This window comes from Erigeron canadensis, chromosome 3 (assembly GCF_010389155.1).
Source record: "Erigeron canadensis isolate Cc75 chromosome 3, C_canadensis_v1, whole genome shotgun sequence".
NCBI lineage: Eukaryota > Viridiplantae > Streptophyta > Magnoliopsida > Asterales > Asteraceae > Erigeron > Erigeron canadensis.
This window is the reverse complement of record NC_057763.1, coordinates 23,398,752-23,423,787: the sequence shown is the minus strand read 5'-3', so window position 1 is coordinate 23,423,787 and position 25,036 is coordinate 23,398,752. Positions and strand designations below refer to the sequence as shown.

Here is a 25,036-nt window from a genome sequence, read left to right as displayed (position 1 = left end):
CACCCTACCATCTCACCGCCGCTAACTCGACGGCCGCCGCAACACGCGGGTACCGTTGTCGTATGTGTAAAACTGTAAATAGTTTGCTTGATATTCGTATACGGAATTAGTTCTTAAGGTGTCGTCGAGATCCGATAATGACATAAAATCGATTAATATAAAATTAAAGTAAAAATATTTTAAAAAATAATAGTTAAATCGCATATATTCAAATTTTACCTTTTTTATATATACCTCTCTTCGTCTCCTTAAAAAACACAATATCCTCATATTCTTTCTTTCTGACTGATAAATCAAAGAATCACAAAAACATGGCAGACAACAACAAATACGAACAGTTCAGATGCAAACCTCGTCTTCCAAAATTCGCGACCCCCAAAAAATACAATCTCAAACTGAAACCAGACCTCACCGCCTGCACGTTTTCCGGGTCTGTCGAGATCTCACTCGACATCGTATCCGACACCAGATTCATCGTACTGAATGCCGCTGATCTCACTATCGATCCCAAATCTGTCCGCTTTCATTCGCCTTCAAAGGTTTTTGCTTTATTTGATTTGAATTGTTTTTTATTGTTTTTTTTTTTGAATTAAGAATGATAATGATTTGATTTTGATAAAAAGGGATTTGATGAGGTGGCTGTGGAAGTGGAGTTAATTGAATCGGATGAGATTGCGGTGTTCGAATTCGCAAAGAGTTTGCCTATTGGACTTGGTGTTTTGTTTTTGAGTTTTTGTGGTACTTTGAATGATCAAATGAAAGGTTTTTACCGAAGGTATATCGTTTTGACCAGACTGTTCGTTTATTTGTTTATAGTTAGATTTTACTGTATTTAAGGTTATACAAATATATATCATTTTTTGTGTTTTGTTGTTCTTAGAATAATAGTGACTGTAACTAACTGTCAACTTTTTGAATTAGACCTTCTTTCTTATGTTAACTACTATTTTTCGAATAATTGTCAACTACTGGTTTTTATCACGACATGATTTCCATACAGTATGTTTTATAAAATAAATGATCAGACCATAAGTAAGCCAATTGGGGCGGAGACAACTTAGGTGGGAGTTGCCCCCATAAAGTTTTCGATGTGTTTAGTGGTGTATTCTTTTAGTAAAATAATGAAATTTTGACCGCGTGGCTAACCATAAAAAGTTGGCGTGAAAAGAACCATTAGCTTTTCTCCCCTTTGCGGATAATTTTCTGCCCCCCCCCCCCTTGAAGCCCAGCCTCAATTTAAAAAAAAAGTGTCTTTTTTTAATCTCTAGCAATTCTGTTATTGTATAGGGAATTTGTAGGACGACTATCATACGGTTTTGAAATTACCATCATAATTGTTTAATAATTTTTTTTGGTCAAACTTTGACTATACCTCGCAGTTTGTTTCTTTCGTTAGTGAGATATCTTATCATGGTATATTACTTACCATGTCATTTAATTGCTGTAGTCTTTGGCTCTATGTACGCTGCCCAGCCGGTATTCCTGTGGCCATTTGATTTCCTAGACTGTTTCCCTGGCCATTGCAATATGTTTTTTCAATTTTTGAAAGGCAAATGTACTACACTACTATATCACACCAAATAATTTTAAATTACACCATTGCCAAGGATATTGAGAATGTATGAATAACCAGTAAGGTTCAGGCCCAGGTCTATACTGAGAATGTATTATATCTATGTATGACTGTCCCGTTCATCTTCTAACTGTTCCAAAACATGGATTTAATTTAAAATGTGCTAGTCGTTGGCGCTTAGTTTTTGCAACCAGGTTGAAAAACGTGTAATATATATACGCTTACAATAATATATGGTGTATTGAAATCCAATTAAATTTTAAATGTTTACAGCACATATGAACATAATGGGGTGAAGAAGAATATGGCAGTAACTCAGTTTGAGCCGGCTGATGCCAGACGGTGCTTTCCCTGTTGGGATGAACCTGCCTGTAAGGTGCGGTACTTTTATATTCCTATGTGTTATTTTGTTTCCTTGTTTGATGTCTTTTTTTCTCTTCATCTTTTGTTTGTAATCTTAATTTTCTATTATAGGCCACATTCAAGATTACACTGGAGGTGCCTTCGGAACTTGTTGCTCTTTCAAATATGCCAGTTGTTGATGAAAAGGTGGAAGGAAGTTTGAAGACTGTTTCGTATCAGGAATCACCAATAATGTCTACATATCTAGTGGCTGCTGTTGTTGGTGTGTTTGATTATGTTGAAGACCATACATCTGATGGTACACTAATAGAACACATCTTCTCATATACTTATTGTGGTGGCAATATCCATCCATATAATAATGGATTGATCGAATTGGGTAATTAACTAACAAGTTAGCAAAATATAAAATTACCAGAAAGTCACTCAATGCATAGACTTTAGACGTTATTGCTTTAATACAGCCTTTTGTATCATACTTAAACACTATAGCCATTTATAATAAGTTTTCAGATATGGAAGAAAAAAGATCTTTCAGTCTAATCCAGACCTTGTAACCTATTACCCGACCAAGCCACCCGCTTCTATGGTATTGGCTATACTTTGGCATTATATCTGAATTATCTTGCAGGGATCAAAGTCAGGGTATATTGTCAAGTTGGGAAGGCAAATCAGGGGAAATTTGCATTAGATGTTGCTGTTAAGACCCTTGGCCTGTACAAAGAGTATGTTCTTAGTTTTTATGTTGATGCATTAAATGTGATGTTTTCACTTTACAGTCAGATAGTGATACCTTGCAGCTTTTTGAATAATTTTCTTCATTTTGATTTCTGGTTCTTTTATTGAGTTGAATAGTGTTCTGGTTAATTGAGTATTATTAACATATTGTTTATAATGGGACAAGTAAAATCAATGTTAGGTATTAGCTAAGTATTAGATTAGGGTTACTACTTTTAATGATGTTAGATTTTAGTTAGCAATTTTCACAAATAGAGACTGGGGTTAATAATTCATCACGCTTGATTAGATATTTCAATTCAGCGTCAATAAGGAGAGAGGACAGAAGGCCTTTTTAAAGCACTCGAGTATTGTGTTATTTGTTTGTATTATTTGTCTTCTCAGACGGTGAAGTTCTCTTCATTGTTTGGATAATTTCATAAAAAGTTTACCTATTGTGATTTATGCAGCTATTTTGAAACACCTTATTCGCTACCCAAGTTGGACATGATTGCAATTCCTGATTTTGCTGCCGGGGCCATGGAGAACTATGGCTTAGTTACATACCGAGAAACTGCTCTACTTTATGATGACAAACACTCAGCAGCTGCTAACAAGCAGAGGGTAATATATTTCCAGATTCGCGATTTCACTTGAATTAATATCTAGTTCCCTTCAAAACAATTAAGTAGCTGAACTACCTGCAATATAAATCCAGGTGGCAACTGTTGTTGCTCATGAGCTTGCGCATCAATGGTTTGGCAATCTTGTAACGATGGAGTGGTGGACACATTTGTGGCTGAATGAAGGATTTGCCACATGGGTAAGCACTTATGCCTACGTTATGCATATTTAGGTCGTCTTTGGTTTTGATCATCTTTGGAATGTTTTATTTAAAGGATGTGGGCTTGAGAGAAAGGGTTCGATATCCATAGCATTAGGTATCCGTTATACTCACCTGAAGGATTGGGTTTTGAAATCCGTCCTTATGTTCATTCCACAGCGCTATTAAACACACACTTTTAGTAATTTGTGCCACTAACAAACACCGCCTTAATCGTTTCATGTATATATGTTTTACGTATTCATAAGTTGGTTCTTGATTCCATTCAGGTAAGCTATTTAGCTGCTGATGGGATATTCCCAGAATGGAAAATATGGACCCAGTTTCTTGATGAATGTACTGAAGGTCTTCGACTTGATGGGCTTTCAGAATCTCACCCTATTGAGGTAAAATAGATGACATTTTATGTGATTCCTACAAATATATTGGTATAATTTATATAATTATATGCATGGGCTAACTGAAAATTGTGCAAAATTTCCTTTCTAGGTGGAAATTAATCATGCGGGTGAAATAGATGAAATTTTTGATGCAATAAGCTATCGTAAGGGAGCTTCTGTCATTCGTATGCTTCAGAGCTATCTTGGAGCTGATGTTTTTCAGGTTTGGTTGCGCTTACTTTTGACATTGTTTTACTCATTTATTTTTATTTATATTTTTCCATCAGAAAATTGGGATCTTCATGAATGATTCTCACCTACGATCAGTTTTTTCCAATTAAGAAAGTTTTTTTTTTGTTTTTCATGCATCGAACCCTGGAATGTACAGGACATGTCTTTCTCGTTGCAAATGATCATACAATATTTCCACCTAGCTATTTCATGTTGAAATTTCACCACCTTTTCTGATTGTGGAACTAACATACTTTTACATGTGTTGTCTTTACCAGCGAGCACTTGCTAAATATATTAAAAGACATGCTTGTTCAAATGCAAAGACTGAGGACTTGTGGGCTGTTCTCGAGGAGGAATCCGGTGAGCCTGTGAATAAACTGATGAATTCATGGACAAAGCAGAAAGGTTATCCGGTTGTGTCTGTTAGCCTGAAAGATAACAAGTTAGAGTTTGAGCAGGTTTATCTCTCTCCTTGGATGTCTATAGAGTTTTCATTTTGAAGGTTATATGATTTTTTAAGGTTGTTGTTTGAACTTTTTAAATGTAAAGCGAGTCACCTATAGGCTATAGCATATGTTAATAGAATTGGCAAAATAGATGGGTGGGATGATGGGTTTATCAAGTAAGTTTTTAGTATGGATCGAAATGCCCTGTCCCACTTTCTAGATCTGATTGCAAGGATTATATTATATCGTTATTTATCTTACAAGTTCAATAGATGTTTTCCAAGTTTTATGCATTAGATGTATGGATTGCACAACTTTCCACCTGTTTCTTTATGACGTAACCTTTTTAATCTACCCGTTTGACATTTTATATCTAAAATATAACCTGATTCAACCTATATTATTTTAATTTCCACCTATTTCTTGAAGAATTTTTGTAATTTCTAGTCGTTTACTGACAGATGCAATTTTTGTCGAGTGGTTCCGCGGGAGATGGGCAATGGGTTGTGCCAATAACACTATGCTGCGGCTCATATGAATCAAAGAAGAGCTTCCTTTTAGATAAAAAATCACAAGCTATTAATGATCCAGCAAGTAGGTGGATAAAGATTAATGTTGACCAGGCAGGGTTTTACAGAGTTAAATATGATGAACATTTATCAGCCAAACTTAGATATGCAGTAGAAAGTAAAAGTTTGTCAGCAATGGATAGATATGGTAATTCTTGATGTTTCATTCATATCTTCAACTTCTATTACTCCTGTGTAGATGTTGGAATATGGGCAGATAGGGTAACAGGTCTAAATAGGTAATACTTGGCTCAGGACGAAACAGGTCTTGCCGGTTTTGGTTTGCCAAGATAGTTTTCCTTTTAAACCCCCCAAAAAACTGAAAAAGTATTTAAGGATGCTTTATGCACTAAAATTACAATTCAGGCGACATTGGCCCGTGTATTATTTAGCTAACCTTTGTTAGAGCTTTTTCCTTTTCGACCCACTAGAGTCTGGAGATAAAATCTGAGGTGATTTGATTCCCATGAAAAAAAGTAGCAGCTCATATCTGGTTCCACTTATTGTTTATTCTTAATTTTAATGACAGGAATCCTAGATGATTCGTTTGCCTTGTCTATGGCTGGTCAGCTGCCTTTGTCTTCTTTGCTCACCTTGATGGGTGCTTATAGAGAGGAACCAGAATATACAGTGTTGTCCAACTTAATAACCGTAATGACTGTTACCCCGTTTCTACTTCTTCTAAGCACTTTAACATGGTCTTTTCTTAATCTTTGTTTTGGTACCACAGGTTAGCTCTAAAGTTGCAAGAATTGTAGCTGATGCCGACAACAAGTTAATGGACCACCTGAAGATGTTTTTTATCAACGTTTTACAGTATTCCGCGGAGTACGTACCATAATTCCCATATTTATGTTAAGTTCTTAGATAAATGGGTAAGATAGGATCCAAAGGTGGAAAAAAGTCTTTGTAGGGTAACGGTTCAAAAAAGTTTGATGTTTTGTACAGACAGGTTGAACTGTAACACAATATGTCACAAGCTTTTATATTTTTGAAATACTTAATTTGTGGAATATGATTGTCGAAAATTGACTAAACAATATGTAATTTGAGAAATAGTGTTAGGGTGAATTGCTTTAATAGTGAATATAGATGTAGATGATATAAGATTAATGTTGTAAGATACCTTTGTGGGATTTATATGGTAAAGATACACTATTGGTTATTTATTGTTAACCTTTTCATTATAGCTATATTATTATATTATTATAATTTACTCCTGTGACCCAGTAGAGAGGACATATAATCCGAACGAACCCATTCCTAAGTAATCGTGTTCAATTATGTCTAGTAAGTATATGAATGATTTTATTTTGATTTTTTCTACAGGAGGATTGGTTTTGATCCAAAGCATGGGGAAAGCCACTTGGATGCATTGTTGAGAGGGGAACTTTTTGCTACCTTGGCTATGCTTGGACATGAAGAGACATTAAAAGAAGCAAGCAAGCGCTTCCAGGAGTTCTTGGAAGACAGAAACACACCCCTTCTTCCACCCGATATAAGAAGGGTTAATTCATCTTTTCTTATTTATTATCACTTTAACCTCTTCTGTAATGCTTACAATATCTTCTACACCTTGTGTTCGGCAGGCAGTGTATGTTGCTGTAATGAAGAAGGTGACTGTGTCAAACAGAGCTGGTTTCATTTCACTTTTAAAAGTTTATAGAGAGACTGATCTAAGTCAGGAAAAGACTCGGATATTAGGTGCCCTTGGATCGTGCAGTGATCCTGACATAGTTCTTGAAGTTCTTAACTTTTTGTTGACTCCTGAGGTATAGAAAGTTGGATATGCTTCGTGTTGCTAATAATCTGACGTTGGAACTATGCTCCTTTTTAAGAGGTTGATGAGTGTCTGTTGTTTAGGTTCGAAGTCAGGATGTGGTGTTTGGACTCGCTGTTAGCAGAGATGGACGTGATGTAGCTTGGAACTGGCTCAAGGTAAGTTAAAACCCAAAGTTATATACTTCCTTACAGTTTATTGGTGTCTACCTACTTGACACCTGATACTTTGGGTTGCAACAACCTAAAGTCATCGGCTGTCTGAATTAGTATATACATGAGAACATCTATGCTTATAATCGATAAGATGCCTTTTCCGTTTCAGTATGTAAGCTGTCCCGTACTTAATTTCTTACGTAAATATCTAAATCATTGTGGATTTTTTCCAATGATCTTGGATTCTTGGCAAAGTTATATCTGGTTATTCATCGTCTTTCAGTTAAAAAGTATAAGAGTTTGGATGCACATGTTGTTTGCCAGAGTAAGGTGTTGTCTTGAAAGAATATTTAATGATTCGTTTGCATGAACTAAAAGATTCAATGATTATTCGTTTGAAGTAAGAGTTTGGATGACCTATCTGTTAGCAGTATTGTGTCTGTAGTTCATGCTAAGATGATCTTTCAAATCTATAAAAACATGTGTATCCTCAAAACTGCAATGTATTCTGGGGGGAGATTGTAGAACAATTATTATCAATATGCAGGGTGCATTAATGAGGGGAAAAATGTGATTAAGTAAATTGGAGTAAATGAGGAGGATACAAGTGTATGACAAGGCATTTACTTCACATTTTGGAATAAAAGCAGATTATAGTATTTATGATGGCCATATTCAAGTTACCGTTATTATAATCAAACGATTAAGTGTTCTTGTTTTGGAAGTCTGTAATAACTAACTGACAAGATTTAAGTCTAATTGTGTATCTAATTCTCTTATCAACTGCAGAACAATTGGGAACACATCTCGAATACTTGGGGCCGTGGCTTTTTGATTACACGCTTTGTCAGCTCGATTGTATCACCGGTATGTCTTATAATAAATATTTTAACTCAACTATCTATGCATGTGTAATTATTACACTCTTCATTTTGCTACTGTTAAAAAGTGCTTTTATGTGTGGGGCATATGCTGAAAATTATTCAGAGAGTTTTTAAATTGCAATTCCTTTTTATCTTAGAGGGGGGAAAATGAGCAGATTGGTTAGGTTATTGGGTAACGGGTCAAAATAAGCAAATGTTGACCCCAATTTCTATTATGATTATTAGGCCTGTGCTTATAAGGAGGAGAGTCTTTCAGCTTCTTCACTGCCACGTCAGCAGGACTCCCTTCAGGACTCTCCTGCCTATAAGACAAGCTTCTTCAGAACTTCTTCGCCACATCATCAATTCTTTTATTTTTTTTATTAACAAAAACACCATTCAAATAAAATACATTTAATAAACAAGATAGTATTATTACTAAAGACATTACATTAAAACTAAATAATTACAAATAAATTTTTTATTAATAATATCATTTAGAAATTAAACTTATAAACAAAATATATGATATAAATGTCACAATAAGAAAACTTCAGGGGTTAAATCCATACCCTAAAACTATTTCAAGGGCTAAAATAAAAAAATCTATGTGTCCATACCCTTCTTCTCCACCTGCACATCACACACACAACATACACGCAGAAGCACAAATACTATATATATATATATATTATATATATATTTGTATTTGTATGTACCACAAATATATATGCATAGTGACCAAAAAAGAAAAAGAATAAGAAAACAAACCCAAACGGTCCCACCTTTGAGCGTCCATGGGAGTCTTGTGGAGGACTAAATTGGAGGACGCAAGCATTTGGACTCCCCCTGCCATTAACTTCCAGCGTCCTCGAGCTCAAAGACGCAAGGGTTTGGACGCTATAAGGACAGGCCTTATCTTTTGGATTTATATTAAACAATTTTGTAGAATAAGAACCATTATCTGAAAAAATAAAAATAAAAATTAGGAACATCATGTTTACCGAGTGGTTGTGGGTTCGAGTCCCACTTTGGATAATAGGCATAGATTAGGGATGGGTGTGAGTTTTCTTTAAAAAAATGATACTTCATAAGGTTTTAAATCTGTTTGGCATCTCTTAGAGAGTACTTAGCTCTTCAAAATAGGTAAACAGAGAGATTTGCAAGTGTTAGTGAAAACTACTGCGATAAACGCGGGTTTTATTAACTGTTTTAACATGTGTTTCTAAATCAGTTGGCGTATCAAATATGATCACAGTTATAAAAAAAATCGATAATTGTCTGTTGTTTTGAATGTAATTATCTGGGAGACAAGGTGAGTTTTTGTTCATCTTATCCATTGAATCGTAGGGGTAATAAATCTAGCCAGAATTGATCTATCCACCCCTTTGGCCTCTTTTTATATAGAATTAGAATTGACTTTGTTATGTTGTCAGTCTTGGATTTGTTGTCTTAAAAGAGTAAGTACAGACAGTAACTGCACCTCATGTATTAAAAATTTGCTAACAAGACTGGGTTGTGGTGTTAACAAAATCAATTATAAGGGATTTATTGTTTCCATTTTCTGTTATACGTAGTTCTCGTCATACGAGAAGGTGAAGGAAGTGGAAGAGTTCTTTGCAACTCGTACCAAAAGTTCGATTGCAAGGACGTTAAAACAGAGCATTGAGCGTGTTCAGATTAATGCCAAGTGGGTGGAGTCCATCAGAAATGAAACAAACCTTGCAGACTGTGTTCAAGAACTTGCATACAGGAAATACTAGAAGTTGCTTCTTTTTCTATCCAGCTTTTCTTTGCTTTTAGGTTGTGTTTCCTTTTGTCTATTCTGAGTATAATGATAATCAGTTTATGTTTTACATTAACAAACCTATTTTGAAGCTTTATATTGGACTTATCAACAGAGAAAAACTTCACAATGATGGAATTCTGGTTTTCTTTTTGAGAATTTTTATAATGCAAGCACATAATATGCATATCTATCCTACATCAAACATATCGCGGCGGTGGTTGATGATGAGTGTTAATAGTACAACAAATGAATGTCTTCATCATTCAATGAGTTGTCATTAACAAAACTATTGTTTTTGAAATTTACTTTAATTAATTTAGTAGCGCCCTTTTATTGCAACAAATCTGAGAACGGATTCTGCTGTTCAACACGGCTATTATATGTTTGGGGCCATTTGTTGAATTCACTTCGAGCAACTTGAACGCTTCCGGCAAAAATATAAATTAAAATTTCAAATTCACCCAACCGTTATAAGATGTGAACACAATCTATCAATATTTTATCAATTTTATTTTGTTGTAATTCGTCTTGGTACATGTAATAGTAAAATTACTACACCTTTAAACTACTCATTTTTCAAGATGATCAACTACGGTGTCTACATACATACGCTTTCAGCCTCATTTGAACTCATAACCATGAACTCTATAATGGGTTCGAGTTTGGGTTGATGGGTTGAAAATACCGTAGCCGATATGATAAAAAAGAAAAAACTGAGTTGGAAACCTCAACCCAAACCCAACCCACCAATTTGAAAAAAATCCGGTCGACAAATTAACGGGTGATATCAGGTCATATGGGCTGTGAGTTGATGGGTTGGCTGGTTCACGAGTTGATTTCATGTCAAATGAGTTGTGATTGACGGGTCAAATGTGTTGGTAGGTACCTATTAAAAACCTATATAAAATTAAAAAATTTTCCAACCATAAACTGTTTCTTTCAGGTTGGGTTTCAGATTAAATCGAGTATCGGCAGTCCTAATGTCATCTCTTTTCTTTTTAAAATCCAATTTAACAATTGTTTTTTAAAAGCTTTTGTCCGTTTCAAGTAATCTTGTAACTCAAAATATGAAGTGACAATCAACTCTTGTTCAGTTGTATGACCCAATATACAAGTTCACTTGTAAATCCCGTGATAGGAAATTAGGAATATCACGATTTTTATAACATTAGTTGCATAATTTTAAGGGAAATGATAATGACGGTCCTAAGAATTATCATTAGTAAGTTATTACACGTATAAGAATGAATACTTTATACATTAAAAACCACCCTTGAATTTATAAATTTTAATGCACCTAAATAATTTATACTATCTATACTATATTATATATATATATTATAAAACAGATCTCTTATGTTTACATTTTAAGTTTCAACATTTACTTTCCCAAAATGCTCATATATTATGTCTATATTTACATACCACCCCTACTCTCTCCTCAAATCTCAACCAATCATTTTTTTTCTTTCTCATCCATAATTCATTTATTTCTCCAATTCATTCAAAATCTTTTATCTCAAAAACCGTACATCGATAAATTATAAAAATTATATGGGTGTTCTTAAAATTTCATGCTCTTTAATTAGAGATCTCATTCGATATACTTTCGATGAATTTTTAAATCCGAGGGCGGAACCCGTACGACTAAGGCATTTGGCTATCACGCTCTCGTATTATAAAACAAATTTTCCCTAGATTTTCAGCATTAATCTTGAAATTTTCAATATTGATTTTAAGTACTTTCCCAAAATGCCTCTCCTATCTATTCTATATTTATCTAAAATAACTATAATACCCTTTCTCTCTCCTCAAATCTCAATCAATCATCTTTTCTCTCTCTCCTCCATAAATCATTTATTCCTCCAATTCATTCAAAATATTTTATCTCAAAAACTGTACATCGATAAATTATAAAAATTGTATGGGTGTTCTTAAAATTTCATGCTCTTTCATTAGAGATGTCATTCGATATACTTTCGACAAATTTTTAAATCCGAGGGCGGAGCCCGTACGGCTAAGGCATTTGACTATCATACTCTATGACATATCACATATCAACTCCTATAACCTATCATACTCTATGACCTAGGTATCATCCCACCATCTCACCGCCGCAACTCGCGGATACTTGCTCTCGTTAATTTTAAAAGGATCAAATATATCTTTAGAATACCTACATCACATTCAGTTTTATTGGATTTTGACTGTTTGTTTATTACAATGAGATAAAAATATTAGAAGTACTACGATTCCTAACTAATACAATGCTCTGAAGTCTAAATTACAACTTTTTATTAACCATGAACTCATTTTTGTTTTGTAACTTAAAAAATATATATATGTAATACAGATGTTCACATTTTAGTTTTAATTCAATTGAATATAGTAAAAAGAACAATTCTTAAGTATAAATTAATCTTAATAAAAAATGAAAATACAAATTGGGCGACATTGGCCACGGATTTGCCAAGTTTGCGAAACCTCCTGCATGTCAAAATTGAGAGAAAGGCCAAAAATAGAAAAATGTAAAAAACCTTAAAATATAGTTCGGCAAATTAGGCATTACAAAGTCATGCGAAGAAAAAATAATATATAAAAAAATGAAAATCCAAAAATGCAAAAATTAACCTAATAATAAGGGCTCTTTACGTTTCTACCTTAGTCCTAAAGAACTTCACCATTGCCTCAAACCCTACCTTGTTGGTTGGGCATCGAACGTCTCCGATGATTGTCAAGTTCGCGAAACCTCTTATATGTTAAAATTTTGAGAAAAACCCAAATAAAAAAATAGAAAGAAAAACTTAGATTATCGTTTGGCCCATTAGAATTTAAAAAGTCAAGCGAAAAAAAAATTAATACAGAGAAATAAAAACTCAAAATTCCAAAAGTACAATATTTTGAAAACATGTGGGACTGGTTAGTGGTGAAGTTCTCTTTTCATATATATATATTACGATAAATGAAAAATGAAAAAAGAAATGCAAGTACTCTTTCTTTACCGAACGATATGTATACTTAACTTATATGTCTAAAATGAACCTACTCCATGCATTACATGACACATATTATCTATATTTATTTTTTTATTATCTTTACCTTTGATTTTGTTATAGCATTTGATCTCTTTGGTGTGGGTCGGGTAATACCAAACCTGGGCTTCGCGGGATAGGATGGCTTTGCGTATTTCATCAGGAGGGTTGGGATTAACCAAGTTGAAAGATGCAAATATTGCCCTCCTTTCCAAATGGATGTGGCGATATAGGAATGAACATGGAGCTTTATGGAAGCAACTTAGCAATTCTATACATGATACTAAGAGGTGTTGGGAGCCTCTTCCTATAAATAAAGTGAAGGTTGGAGACAAGTTCTTGGGTGGGTGTTTCAAAGGAATTTATGGAGCTAGGGATAAAATTCGTTTCAAGTTGTTTAATTGGGCATGTGATCAGCCCTAAAACTTGTATTCCTGGACTGTTCAAACTCGAAAAGAAAAAAGAAATGTTATGTGAAAGATAGATTTGGACGCACAAAAGTTTTGGTTCAGATTGTTCCTGGGCTCGTGGTCCAGTGGCGGTGGAAGAATTAGAGGAATGGGAGGCACTGAGAAGATTGCTCGAGGGCACTGTTTTAAAACATCAAAATGATAGTTGGAAAAGGATAGGAAGTAAAGATGTGGAATTTTCTATCAAAGGGGTTAAAGAGTTCCTTAGAAGTGAGGTTGTTCAAAACAATAATTTTGTGTTTAAATGGTCTAAGTGGGTAACGAAGAAGTGCAATGTATTCATGTGGAGCGTCTCTATGAACCGGGTTCCAATGCTACTTGCTTTGAAAGATAGAAATCGTCATTATGGAAGCTTAGCATGTGGTTTGTGCCAAGAGGCTAACGAATCCATTGAACACTTGTTGTGTTCCTGCGTGGTGGCGATGGATATTTGGTTTCAGACTAGCATTTGGTGTAATGTCAGTCCCATATTCCTTTTCGCGATCAAGGACATTTTCGACATCAACAAGCATATGGGATTAGACAGAGTTTCAAGAAAAGTATTTAAAGGTGTAGTCTTTGTCACTTGTTGGTGCTCATGGAAAGCGAGAAACGAGAAGAAACTTGAAGGCAAGACGATAAGGGTGGAGAAGATTATCCAAGATATAAAGACCACTAATTACTCGTGGTTCAAGAATAGGTATAGTCATTGTTCACTTAGTTGATAAGATTGGACTTCTTTTAATGTAAATATGTAATTAACCGATGTATGTTGCCACTCCATAATTTTGTTAGTTGACGAGTAGTGAATAAAGTTTACTTTAAAAAAAAATTGATGTCTTTTAAACGTATAAAAAAACATACAAATAAAATACATTAATCATTTTCTTTACGTATCATAAAGTATGTACACCACCAAAACACACAGATCTTAGTCGGCAGATCCGATCAACGGTGGTTCCGGTGACGGATCTTTAGTGGTGAGGTTTACGAGATGCCATTTTTCTCTCTTGGAGTTCGGGTCTTCAATGTACAATGTGGATTAGACTACTTTCATAAAATATAAACAAGGTAACTCTAAATTGTTCATTTATAGATATGGTTTATCATGTGGTTATGAAATAGTAAACGGTGTTGCATTCAGATCTATTTGGTTTATCATGTGGTCATGAAGTGACAATGCAAAAATTGGTGGTTTTAAGTATTTATATTATTAGTATTGGTTGCACCATTGTTTCTAGACTAACGTTTGGTCTGTACATTTTATGTTGTTATAATATCCCTTTTTCTTTCAACTCTAGACTTAGGGGTGTTATATTTAAACCTCACACCGTTTCAATTTGCACTGACAGGATGGATATGATGCTCGGGAGTTGATTAAACAAAGGATGAACTAGCTTCCGAGCTCAAAGTATTTAACTGGTTTGCAAAAAGGTGCTACTTTCTCCTAATCAGTTTGGCCTTCTTAGCCTTTTCTCAGCAAGTGTTTATATGATTCATGGCTTTCGAACGCATTTCAGAAGGAAATGTTCTATCATATTCGGGATCCGGACATCTAACCATAAATTCTCCAGTATTTTGATCCACGAACTCAAATTTCTTCAAAAGACCGATCTTCACCACCCGGTGGATTCACAGACTTGTTACCCCTTATTTTGTTGGAGTTTTTTTGGTTGTAGTGGCTAGGTTTGAGAGTAGAACGAGGCTATGTATTTAACTGCACAACCGTTCAACCGACAATGTTAAGTATCGATGCACATAGTTGATGTTTCTTGTGCTCGAAATCTGGCAGAAAGATCAATTAATCATACATCCACTATAAACAGGGCCTTCAGATGATGTTATGTAAGTAGGATCTACAACAATCCGTTGGTTATGAAGTTTATTTTCTCAATTTCAATGAATTTGTTGATTACTTATCGGATGTCACTTTTTATTTACTAGATACATAGTAGGATACTGAAGTCAACGTTGAACATTTTGCTATCCTTTTATCATATGTACCGAGTATGTACTTAGTGTTGAGTCCCAATGTTAATGTAAATTTAATGATGACAAATCTAATGTATAAATACTTAGAAATCTTCAAGTTCTTGTAACCTGATCTGGGTCAGACTAAGTTGACACAGCTTGCGATCTGTATCCGACCCAGATCATGCTTCATACTTTGTAATTGCTATACTTTATGGAAGCTAGTGTTGTTCAAGCTACATCAATATGTAATAGCATTCAATCCAAGTCGAAGAGGAGGATTGAAGATAGAAGACTAGGCTGAGAGTGGAAGACAGCTTAGGCTTAGCAGTCAGCTTAAAAATACTTAGTGCAGATTGGTGATTTGACAAACAGCCCAATCTGTGTCTGACAATCAAGTGAAGATAACAATCTGGATTCGAAGATAAAGATAAATGATGTGACTAGGATTATTCCTAGTATCCAGGTTGGTGGTTGAAATTAATTATGCGTGTCCATACAACGATTGGTCGAAGAAAGAATGTGCTGCAGTACGTGGGGCCACAAGTACGATGAAAAAGCACGATCAAATATTCCTCTGTCAGCCAACCAAAATGATTTACGTGGTTAAATTAGACACCAAGTGATGTAGAGCCTTCGCCTATAAATGCTCCACTCCTTGACAAGCATAAGTGTGACATTCCTGAGAATCATTCTTCACACAAAGTTTCTCTGCTCTTACACACAGCTTAGTCTATATAAGATCAGCTTTGGCTGAGTCTTTTGAGTAGAAACTTATTGATTGTTGTTTGTCATTTCAAGGGTTGTTTAGATATCTGTAGGCTATCTTGTTTCCGCAACAACCCTGTAATTCTTTGTATAGATTATATCTTGAATAAAGAATTACATTTGAAAACCACAATCTGTATCCAAGAATGTTTTTACTTTCCGCTTTACTGTTTCATTGATTTTGTTATTTACTTTAAATATCTATATTAACTGAATCTTTAAACTTACTTAAAAGTTTGTAAAGATCGAGTAAAGTTGTATTCACCCTCCTCTACAACTCTTCTGTGTACGATATACTCTGTATATTACTACACCGTGGGACGTGTCACTTAGCTAAACATGTTTCAAAGACCAACAAAATATGATCTAGAACAGAACATAAAGAAGCGTCTGCTAGCGTAGCATGCATATGAAAACCACTTATATTCATAGAATTCAAGTGGATTTGCAACTAAACACATCATATTTAAGAAATTGAGTCATAACTTGACTAATAAAAGATAATTAGCTGGGCGAGATATGAGAAGTTGGAAAGACTTCTCATAGAGTGTTCTGTGGATGGTTTTCAAGAGGGTTGAGCGGATATCATAATCATTTCTACGGTAACATGCAAGAATGATGAGCCAACGTCGGTTTTACAAGAGTATGCCACTCCCTTTGGCTAATTGAGAGCAAAGAGACACTCGTCAAGGAAGATAATATATGGAAAAAGTTTGTGAATATATGACGCTAGAAAACGTAGATGATGCTTCGATACCAAGGATAAGATTAAACTTCTAGATTGAGACACGATGGTCAGAAATAGTAGTAATTCCAAGTTTCCACTTTGCTTTGTAACTTAACTGAATTATATTGCATTTTGTTAATATGGAATCATTAATCCTGTCATATAGTAATGCAAACAAAATAAGTAATATATGAGGTAGAAGCAACTATGAAAGTCCCTTAGCCATCGGATCACACGAGATTAAGTATCTAATGTATAAGTGCGGAAAATCTTATACATTAGCAATCAACACAATATATGAACACGAACATGAATTAACTGGAACCGTATATTACTTCAGTAATTGCAATTACAAGTAAATACCAAGTTCCAAAACACGAAAATACGAATATGAAACAAAAGCTAGAAGATTCTCCCCCTAAACATAAGGTTTAATCTCTATTTATATTAATACAAAAGGACTTAAACGGACCTAGTATGTCATGAGCCAAAGCCCAAACTCGAGCTTGACTAGGTCGAGCTCGACCAAGTCAACGTGTTGACCAATTCGAGGTTGACTTTATTTGACGTGAAAACTTAACGTTTATTACAAATACATATTCAATAGACTCAAGACAAACTTCTATAATGATGTTGTCACCCGGAAATGCACGAACCGTCTACAACCATGCTGTAATTGCTTGTTGTCATTTTAATCCTGCTCATAGTTTTATTCATATTTATTTAACAGTTATAGTTTATATCGCAGGTTTTGGTTTTCCTGTGTAAGGCAATTTGGGCAGGCATGTTAGCAACCATCATCCAGGGTCTGAAATGACGATATAGAGATGGTTCACTATATCAATATTGACCCACGAGTTGGATATATATAACACATCTAAAGTTGATATCATTAATGTGTGTTAAGACTGCAAATCAAAACGCGGCTAATGACAATAGTATGAAGAATGAGTCCAAGGCGATATAAGCACATTTTGTCATAATAATAATTTAACTAGTTAATAATACATGAAAAAGATAAATCGTCATAAAAAACGAAATAAAAAAAAAGCTTATTTTTAGACGATAAACCTTAACTAAATATAGCAAGTACTTTGGAGTATTTGTGATGCAAAGTTACAAACATACACAACAAGCCAGTTTTTCATAATTCATAATAATACATAAACATTAGTAACAGTGATGACTACCTAATTCCGATGAAACATTAACTTACTCGGATAGCTTCAAACCAAACGTTAAATAACAAAGAAGCATTTTAACTTGGTGATTTTTCATAGTTGGAATCTGAATTCGGACTTATTTAGATAAGCGAGTCGTTTGAGCAAATTAGCGTATAATAACTATAGATACAAACTATTATATTACTACATAGACTCACAGAAACAGAAGCAACTAAAGTCCTGACTAGTGGAACATATGCAGTAGCCAGTACCCGTTGTATTCGGACCATTACGTTTGGAACGAGAACCACATCCGGATGCAGCCAAGAATGAGTACCAGCAGATTCCTTATACACACTATGGTAGATATCTGAGTCCAAAAACATGAGAAAAGAACATTACTAGACATGGAAGCTGTATGGAGTTGCAAGGACAAAGAACAGTATATTTACCATGGTAAAAATCCCTTTACAAAAAGAACGGGAAACCCGTAGAGATTAGTTTTTAACTTGCAGATTTATAATTTATAACACGATAAATAAAGTCTAAAAAGTCAGGGTGGGGTGTGCATACATCAATCACATATCAGAACAGCATCAACATCCTTTAACTTCATTCATCAATACAGCCTTTGTCTAACACGCCGCCCATCTGCACCACTCCCATCAACATTACCTTCATTTCCATTCCGAAGCCCATAAGACATTACAGAGTGTTCTCTGATCCTGGCTACATACTCCAATAGCTCCGTAATCACAGATGGACAGCTCTGTGTTAAGTAGTCAAATCCATCGCTTTGTATCACAGCTAAGTGCAAATAGAAAAAACAGTGTCGGTGATTAGCATTAGCATTGCCTTGAAAAAATAGCATAAGAATTGCACGTCTGCTCGAGTTTTATGGGTCTCAACTGTCTTTAAGTGACTTAGAATATGGAGTTTCAGGAGATCCATAAAGGCTATATATTTTAGGGAGATGCTTATTTTTGGGCATTTACTACTCTTTTATAGGATTTAGACCGTATGACTAAATGGTTTTATAAGAAGTATAGATTGGCTACATGAATTAAAGTTGGAAGTCTGGGTGACTGTCAGTATTAACATGACAATATTGGTATTACACGAAAGACAAGAACGTAATATTCAGTCAAAAAAAACTTTGAAGCTATGTCTTGCTAACAATATATTTGTGTATGATTTTATGAGTTTAAAATTCCACCAGTAGAGAACAATACAATGCCTGCAATGATTGGCTAAGCAAGTTAAGATGTTGGTATATCGATTAACTAGTGACATTATCAATATTTTCAATAATGAAAGAATCTGAACCATGTAGATACTTTGTCAATATTGTTTTCTTGTCATTTATTTTTATTAGTTTAGAATTGATAAACCTATATTGACACAATTTGTAATTACTTATTGTGTTTTATATTTACAAATCACTTTAGGCATGATTTTTTTATTCTTTTATCATTGTAAATAATTAATCATACTATTTCAGATTGAGATTCAGCAAAAATTTCTATAATATACCACTTCAAGATAGGTGCAGTGTTGTAAATTTAGTTTAGTTCGGATTATAAACTATTTCATATGTCAACAATAAGCAAAACTGTAATTACTTATTGTGTTTAACATTTCAAAATTTTCTTTAGAGAGATGTTTTATCAACTTTAATATTGAATCTCTTCAAAAAACTGTTTTATCAATGTTAATAATGAATCATACTACTTCAGATTGAGATTCAGTGAAAGTTTATATACTTACCACTTCAAGATAGGTACGGTGTTGTAAATTTGGTTTAGCTCGGATTATAAACTATTTCATATCTCAAGTTGTCAGCAATAAGCAAAACTGTAAAACTTATTGTGTTTAACATTTCAAAATTTTCTTTAGAGAGATGTTTTATCAACTTTAATATTGAATCTCTTCAAAAAACTGTTTTATCAATGTTAATAATGAATCATACTACTTCAGATTGAGATTCAGGGAAAGTTTCTATACTTTACCACTTCAAGATAGGTGCGGTGTTGTAAATTTGGTTTAGCTCGGATTATAAACTATTTCATATCTCAAGTTGTCAGCAATAAGCAAAACTGTAAAACTTATTGTGTTTAACATTTCAAAAATCTCTTTAGAGAATTGTTTTATCAATGTTAATAATGAATCATAATATTTCAGATTGAGATTCAGCAAAAGTTTCCATACTATTCCACTTCAAGATAGGTGCAGTGTGGTAAATTTAATTTAGTTTGGATTATAAACTATTTCATATGTCAGCATTAAGCAAACTGTAATTACTTATTGTGTTTAACATTTCAAAAATCTCTTTTAAGGAACTGTTTTATCAAAGTTAATATTGAATCTTAGTATCACGGATCGACATTCAGAAAACTTTCTATACTATACGACTTCTTAATAGGTCAGCTTGCCTGTAATTGTGTTGTAATTTTAGTTTAGTATGGCTCTTACAAACTAGAAAGCGAGATTCCAAATATCAGTGGGTAACCTTTTTCGGGTCAAAACAGGCCAAGTTGACCTAAAACACTTGTGATGAAGAAACGGTTTTTTTGTGAATTACCAAGTGTGTCAAATATGGTTACAAAAATCATTCAGATTAGATTTCAACCCCCTTTTAAAAAGGAAAAAAATATATAAGGTTTACCTATACTTTTGCAAAGAAAGAAAATGGCAAAAACTGAAAGAGACGTGACATAGTCGTGCAGTAGTACCTTTGAGATTTTCAGGCTCAGCAACAAATTTGAGGCAGACAGATTTGAGTTGTAAACAATGATGCTGTTCTGCCAGAGCTAAAGTTGTGGCTACAGTGTTAATGGCTACATCCTCACAAAGTTTAGTCTCAGAAAGAAACCGCAACCTCTCAATTCCATACTGATCAGCAGCTGCAAGCAGGTGTTGGGCCATTATTGTTGAAGCCCACGGTGGACTCAATCCCACAACCTCTTCTGCGTTTGGAAGCTCATCCCAATAAATAAAATGAAGTAAAGCCTGCAAAACATCCACCCATCTACTTGTATTAGATTTAACAATTCAATATGTAAATTATCTACATCATGAAAAATGCTTGCTAATAATACAGATGCAAAGATTTTGCACTATGAAATGAAAATAAAACAAATTTAATTAGTAAAGCTCAAGAATGGACAACTAATAAAGATAAAAGGTTTACAATAATCTAAATTCTGCTCTTCAAGTTGTCTGAATCAATGTGCATTACAGACTTACTTGGGCCGATAACAGAGAGCACTTTGACTTTGCAGTTTTTATAGTTAAAACTTGAAGTCAAAATTAAGACCTAGCTAAAAAAAGTAATCTTTCATCAACTCAGAGGTGACGAAAAAAGCGAGCTAAGACATTTATTGAAATAGGTCAAATTAAAGGAGTTGGGGCGTCCCAAAAAACATTTTTCTCGAAAATACTTAAACTTCTACATAATAAGCTTGGTTTTTTGTGGCCTTTGTGGTACATCAGTCCGTCACATATTATGTAACTTTTCTTTTTCTTCGGCAGCTTGCCAAAATATTGCTGTTCAAATACATAAAAAAATTAATAGTGACATATACAATCACATGAACCATTATATCAAGAAGAAACTAACTTTTAGATGTGAAGTAGAATACAAAAGGTAACACGCAACAATTATTTTCGTATAGTAGTACATAACTAGGCCAAAGAACAAGATTTAATATATTCTATAGTAAAAACACTACTAAAAATATATTTATTTTGAAATTTTTAAGAGTCAACAAAAAGAAAAAGCTTAACATGTTTTATAAATTATAGATGGATTGGATAAACTTCGACCCATTTGACACATCCACTTCTGAACTTTTTTGGTCTTCTCATTTTGAAAGTTAAAGAATTACAACATAAGCAACTCAAAGATAACGGGTCATATATATCCACTTAAAGCAAAAATTAAAAAAAAAAAGGGTTATTATATGTTTGTTTTTTTCAAGGTGTAATCTATCTTGTTCCCCATAGGAAACCATTGTAAAGAGCTAACAAAAACTTCTGTCCAGTAAAGCAAGATCAAGAAAAAATGTGTAGTTCGCAACTATGAAAACAAATGTACAAACCAAAACAAGTACAATGGGAGCATTCTTGCATGCATGTAACAAGTATAAAGCTCATTAAAAAAAAGGCAAACCTTAAAAACTGCTGGTTCTATATCCTGTACTTTAATGAGATCTGTTTCATTGTCCTTCATGGGACCAAAAAGTTGAGCCTTGAAAACAGGAGAACGTGCAGCAAGTACCAACTTATGTGCCCGAAACACTTCCCCATCAACTTCGAGAGTGATATCTGTCAATTCTCCACTTTCCAAGAGATGGCCAAAATTCTGACTGATATTAGATGGCGCCGATAATATACTGAAGGCCTGAGGGACCTCTGTACATGATTTAACAACACCAACAGTGCACTTAACTAACAGGCAATCATCTTTCAAATAGTCCGATGTTTCTAGAGCACTCCTTCTTAGAAAACGCTTGTAGCCCCTGTCACATTTAGTAGATTTGTCAGATATTAAGTGCTTTCCAAACACAATAAAATGGCTAAACTAATTATAGGCCCAAGATTGTTGAAGGATTAAGGCGCAATAAAGTTCAAAGGAGTCCTTAAAGCCTAGGGCCAAGGTGCAACGAAGTGCAAAAGAGTCCTTGGAACCTAGCCAAGGTGTGAGCCTCATGAATGCAAGGCGAATCATATCTTCAAAATGTAAGAGTTTACATATACAACTCAAGAAAGTATTACAGCACTTAGAGAACCATTTTCAAATTAACTAAATCAAACATATTCTAAGTTTTATAGAAGCTAGAACTTTAAAAACTGGGTGCAACACTACCCTGTAGTAAGAAGGCACAACATAATACCCTCAGCCTAGATAACAAGTAGAAATACTACATTACTACCCAGACATAGTTAAAATATCTAATGAGCTTGGGTAGTATAAGAACATTAATAACTGTTTTAAAAGAAACATTATGTATTCAACTCTTTTTTATAATATAATGATCTTGTAGTACTACAGTTAAAAGATGATTTTCATAATTTCCAATTTAGAAGAATAAATAATTACGCTCTAATTTTTAATGATTATAATTCTTTCTACAAATGGAATCAATACTTTCTGTTTTAGCTAAATATGTTTTGGATAGATACGTGGTAGCTTAACTTTACAAATATCCAAGCCTTTCAAACACACACACACACACACAAATTTAAACATCGATAATGGGGCCCAAATGATACTTTCTTGAAAAAATGACATGTAAGCGAAATATAAAGGAAAATTAAATAAGATTATTTTGTTGGGTAAATTCAGATATGATCCTTACTTCAACAATTTAAGTTTCTAATACCCACAAGTCCACAGCAAGTAACTTCCTAAAATGCCTTAGTTAAACTAGGTATCTGACCCTGCTTTGCGAGCCAACTAATCCTAGGGGGACTACCGCTTTGCGAGTAGGCCGAATTCTATTGCAATAAAGGGGGTATCTTTTCTAACTTCCAGGTATTTTCACCCTTAAAGACTAAGCCTTTACCACTATTAACACAACATTCATTATATAGACATAAAAACACAAAACAATACTAATTCACGACAACGATAACGAACGAAAAACACCAACCACATGCTACCGCGGTACTTGAGAGTATACGGTCCAGCATCCAACACCCTCCCAAAATGAGTATGCACCTTATGCTTTCCATTCCCACTTTGATCCATCAAAGACAACTCAAACAACGCCCGAACATCACTCGCATCACTCGCAAGCGCGATAAACAACGACACATACGTCGAATTATCTTCAGCACTTTTCCCATCTGGGTAAAAGTAAATAGCCCATGTATGACCACCAACACTAAATGTATCACTAGCTATGTATTTCCCAACCCCTATTCCTTTTGATGTTCCATAACCAGAAATCTTGAATTCATGTGATGCATTAATTGTGTCGGTTAATGAAACTGATGATGATAATGATGTTGTGATTGGATTATGATTATGATTTTCGTTTGGGGTTTTCGAATTGTTAAGTCTGATTATTGTCCCCATTGATCTCACCACCAATTATTGATTAGGGTTTGGGATTTTTGTTAATTTTTGGTACTGTGTAGGATGATTTGGGGGAAAGTGGATCGGACATAAACCACAAATTTTTATATTTATACTACTTTGAGTGAGTTACATAGATGGTCCCTATGTTTATCAAATGTTACAAGTTTTGTTTATACTTTTATTAGTTTATGTCGGTTAAGAATTCTACTCGGACAATCAGCATCCGTTTACAAAGCTCGTTGATGTGATAAAGATTACTAGTTTCGTCCACGTAGTTTGTGAAAAACGTTGGGTGTGACGATCTAAAGAAAAATGATGCATTTATATATCTTAATCTTAATCATATCTTTGCTATAAGACAGTTGAATTAATTAATGACTTATTAACCAATTAAATTGCTGAAATTTATCAAATTGATTTTCGCTTACGTCATTATTTATATTAAATATAAATTTAAAATTTTAATAATCATTATTTAAATATATTATTATATTAACCTATATTAAATTGTAGAAAAAGTCTCATTAATTACATTTTTTATTTTTCGTCAGTAATTTACACGTTTTAGCCATGAATACTTAATTTATATATATTTTTAGCCACTAACTTGACTGAATTTTTTAAAATATATTAGTATTTATATTAATATTTGTAAAAAAAAATCTCATTAATTTTTTTTTTTACATCAATAATGTATACTTTTTAGCCTGAATACTTATTTTATATTTATTTTTAACCATCCACTTGAGAGGATTTTTAAAAAAAAATTTCCTCACTTAATTAAGTAAAAAAATTTCAACATATAAAATATTGTCTACAAAAAATTATTCATCAAATACAATGTATGTGTTCAATGTTCTAGAAGTATATTCTTTTAAATTTGTTTTTACTTACATTATTTTAATTTATATATCTAATAATTTATCTTATATTTAAAATGTTATAAACAATCCGCGTAATCACATCTCTCGATTTTCTCAAATTTTCAATTAATAATTAGATTAGATTTTTATAAATTATAAATATTAATATTTAGTTTAATATTTAATATAAACACAATTACACACATTCTAACAAGTTTTGTTTAGTTGTAAATATTCAACCTTCATTCATATATATATATATCCA

The 25,036-nt window shown here is 33.7% G+C and overlaps 2 protein-coding genes across 2 annotated transcripts; one reads left to right on the top strand and one right to left on the bottom strand.

The window, feature by feature from the left end:
- The first annotated feature begins 260 nt into the window (after nucleotides 1-260).
- On the top strand, nucleotides 261-9,843 carry LOC122591245 (aminopeptidase M1). Its single transcript, XM_043763480.1, has 18 exons — nucleotides 261-539; nucleotides 624-775; nucleotides 1,847-1,949; nucleotides 2,048-2,234; nucleotides 2,568-2,661; nucleotides 3,124-3,277; nucleotides 3,372-3,476; nucleotides 3,767-3,883; nucleotides 3,987-4,100; nucleotides 4,387-4,569; nucleotides 5,019-5,274; nucleotides 5,656-5,777; nucleotides 5,857-5,954; nucleotides 6,456-6,633; nucleotides 6,716-6,898; nucleotides 6,990-7,064; nucleotides 7,851-7,928; nucleotides 9,502-9,843. Exons 1-18 carry the CDS (start codon nucleotides 312-314, stop codon nucleotides 9,685-9,687), a joined length of 2,613 nt encoding a protein of 870 aa, XP_043619415.1. The 5' UTR covers nucleotides 261-311; the 3' UTR covers nucleotides 9,688-9,843.
- An 8,042-nt stretch (nucleotides 9,844-17,885) lies between these two features.
- Nucleotides 17,886-23,973, bottom strand: LOC122592378 (BTB/POZ and MATH domain-containing protein 1-like). Its single transcript, XM_043764592.1, has 5 exons — nucleotides 23,478-23,973; nucleotides 21,995-22,343; nucleotides 20,556-20,832; nucleotides 18,397-18,630; nucleotides 17,886-18,193 (listed from the first exon to the last, which is right to left on the bottom strand). The coding sequence occupies exons 1-4, from the start codon at nucleotides 23,903-23,905 to the stop codon at nucleotides 18,443-18,445; spliced, it is 1,242 nt and encodes a 413-aa protein (XP_043620527.1). The 5' UTR covers nucleotides 23,906-23,973; the 3' UTR covers nucleotides 17,886-18,193; nucleotides 18,397-18,442.
- Between the last annotated feature and the right edge of the window lie 1,063 nt (nucleotides 23,974-25,036).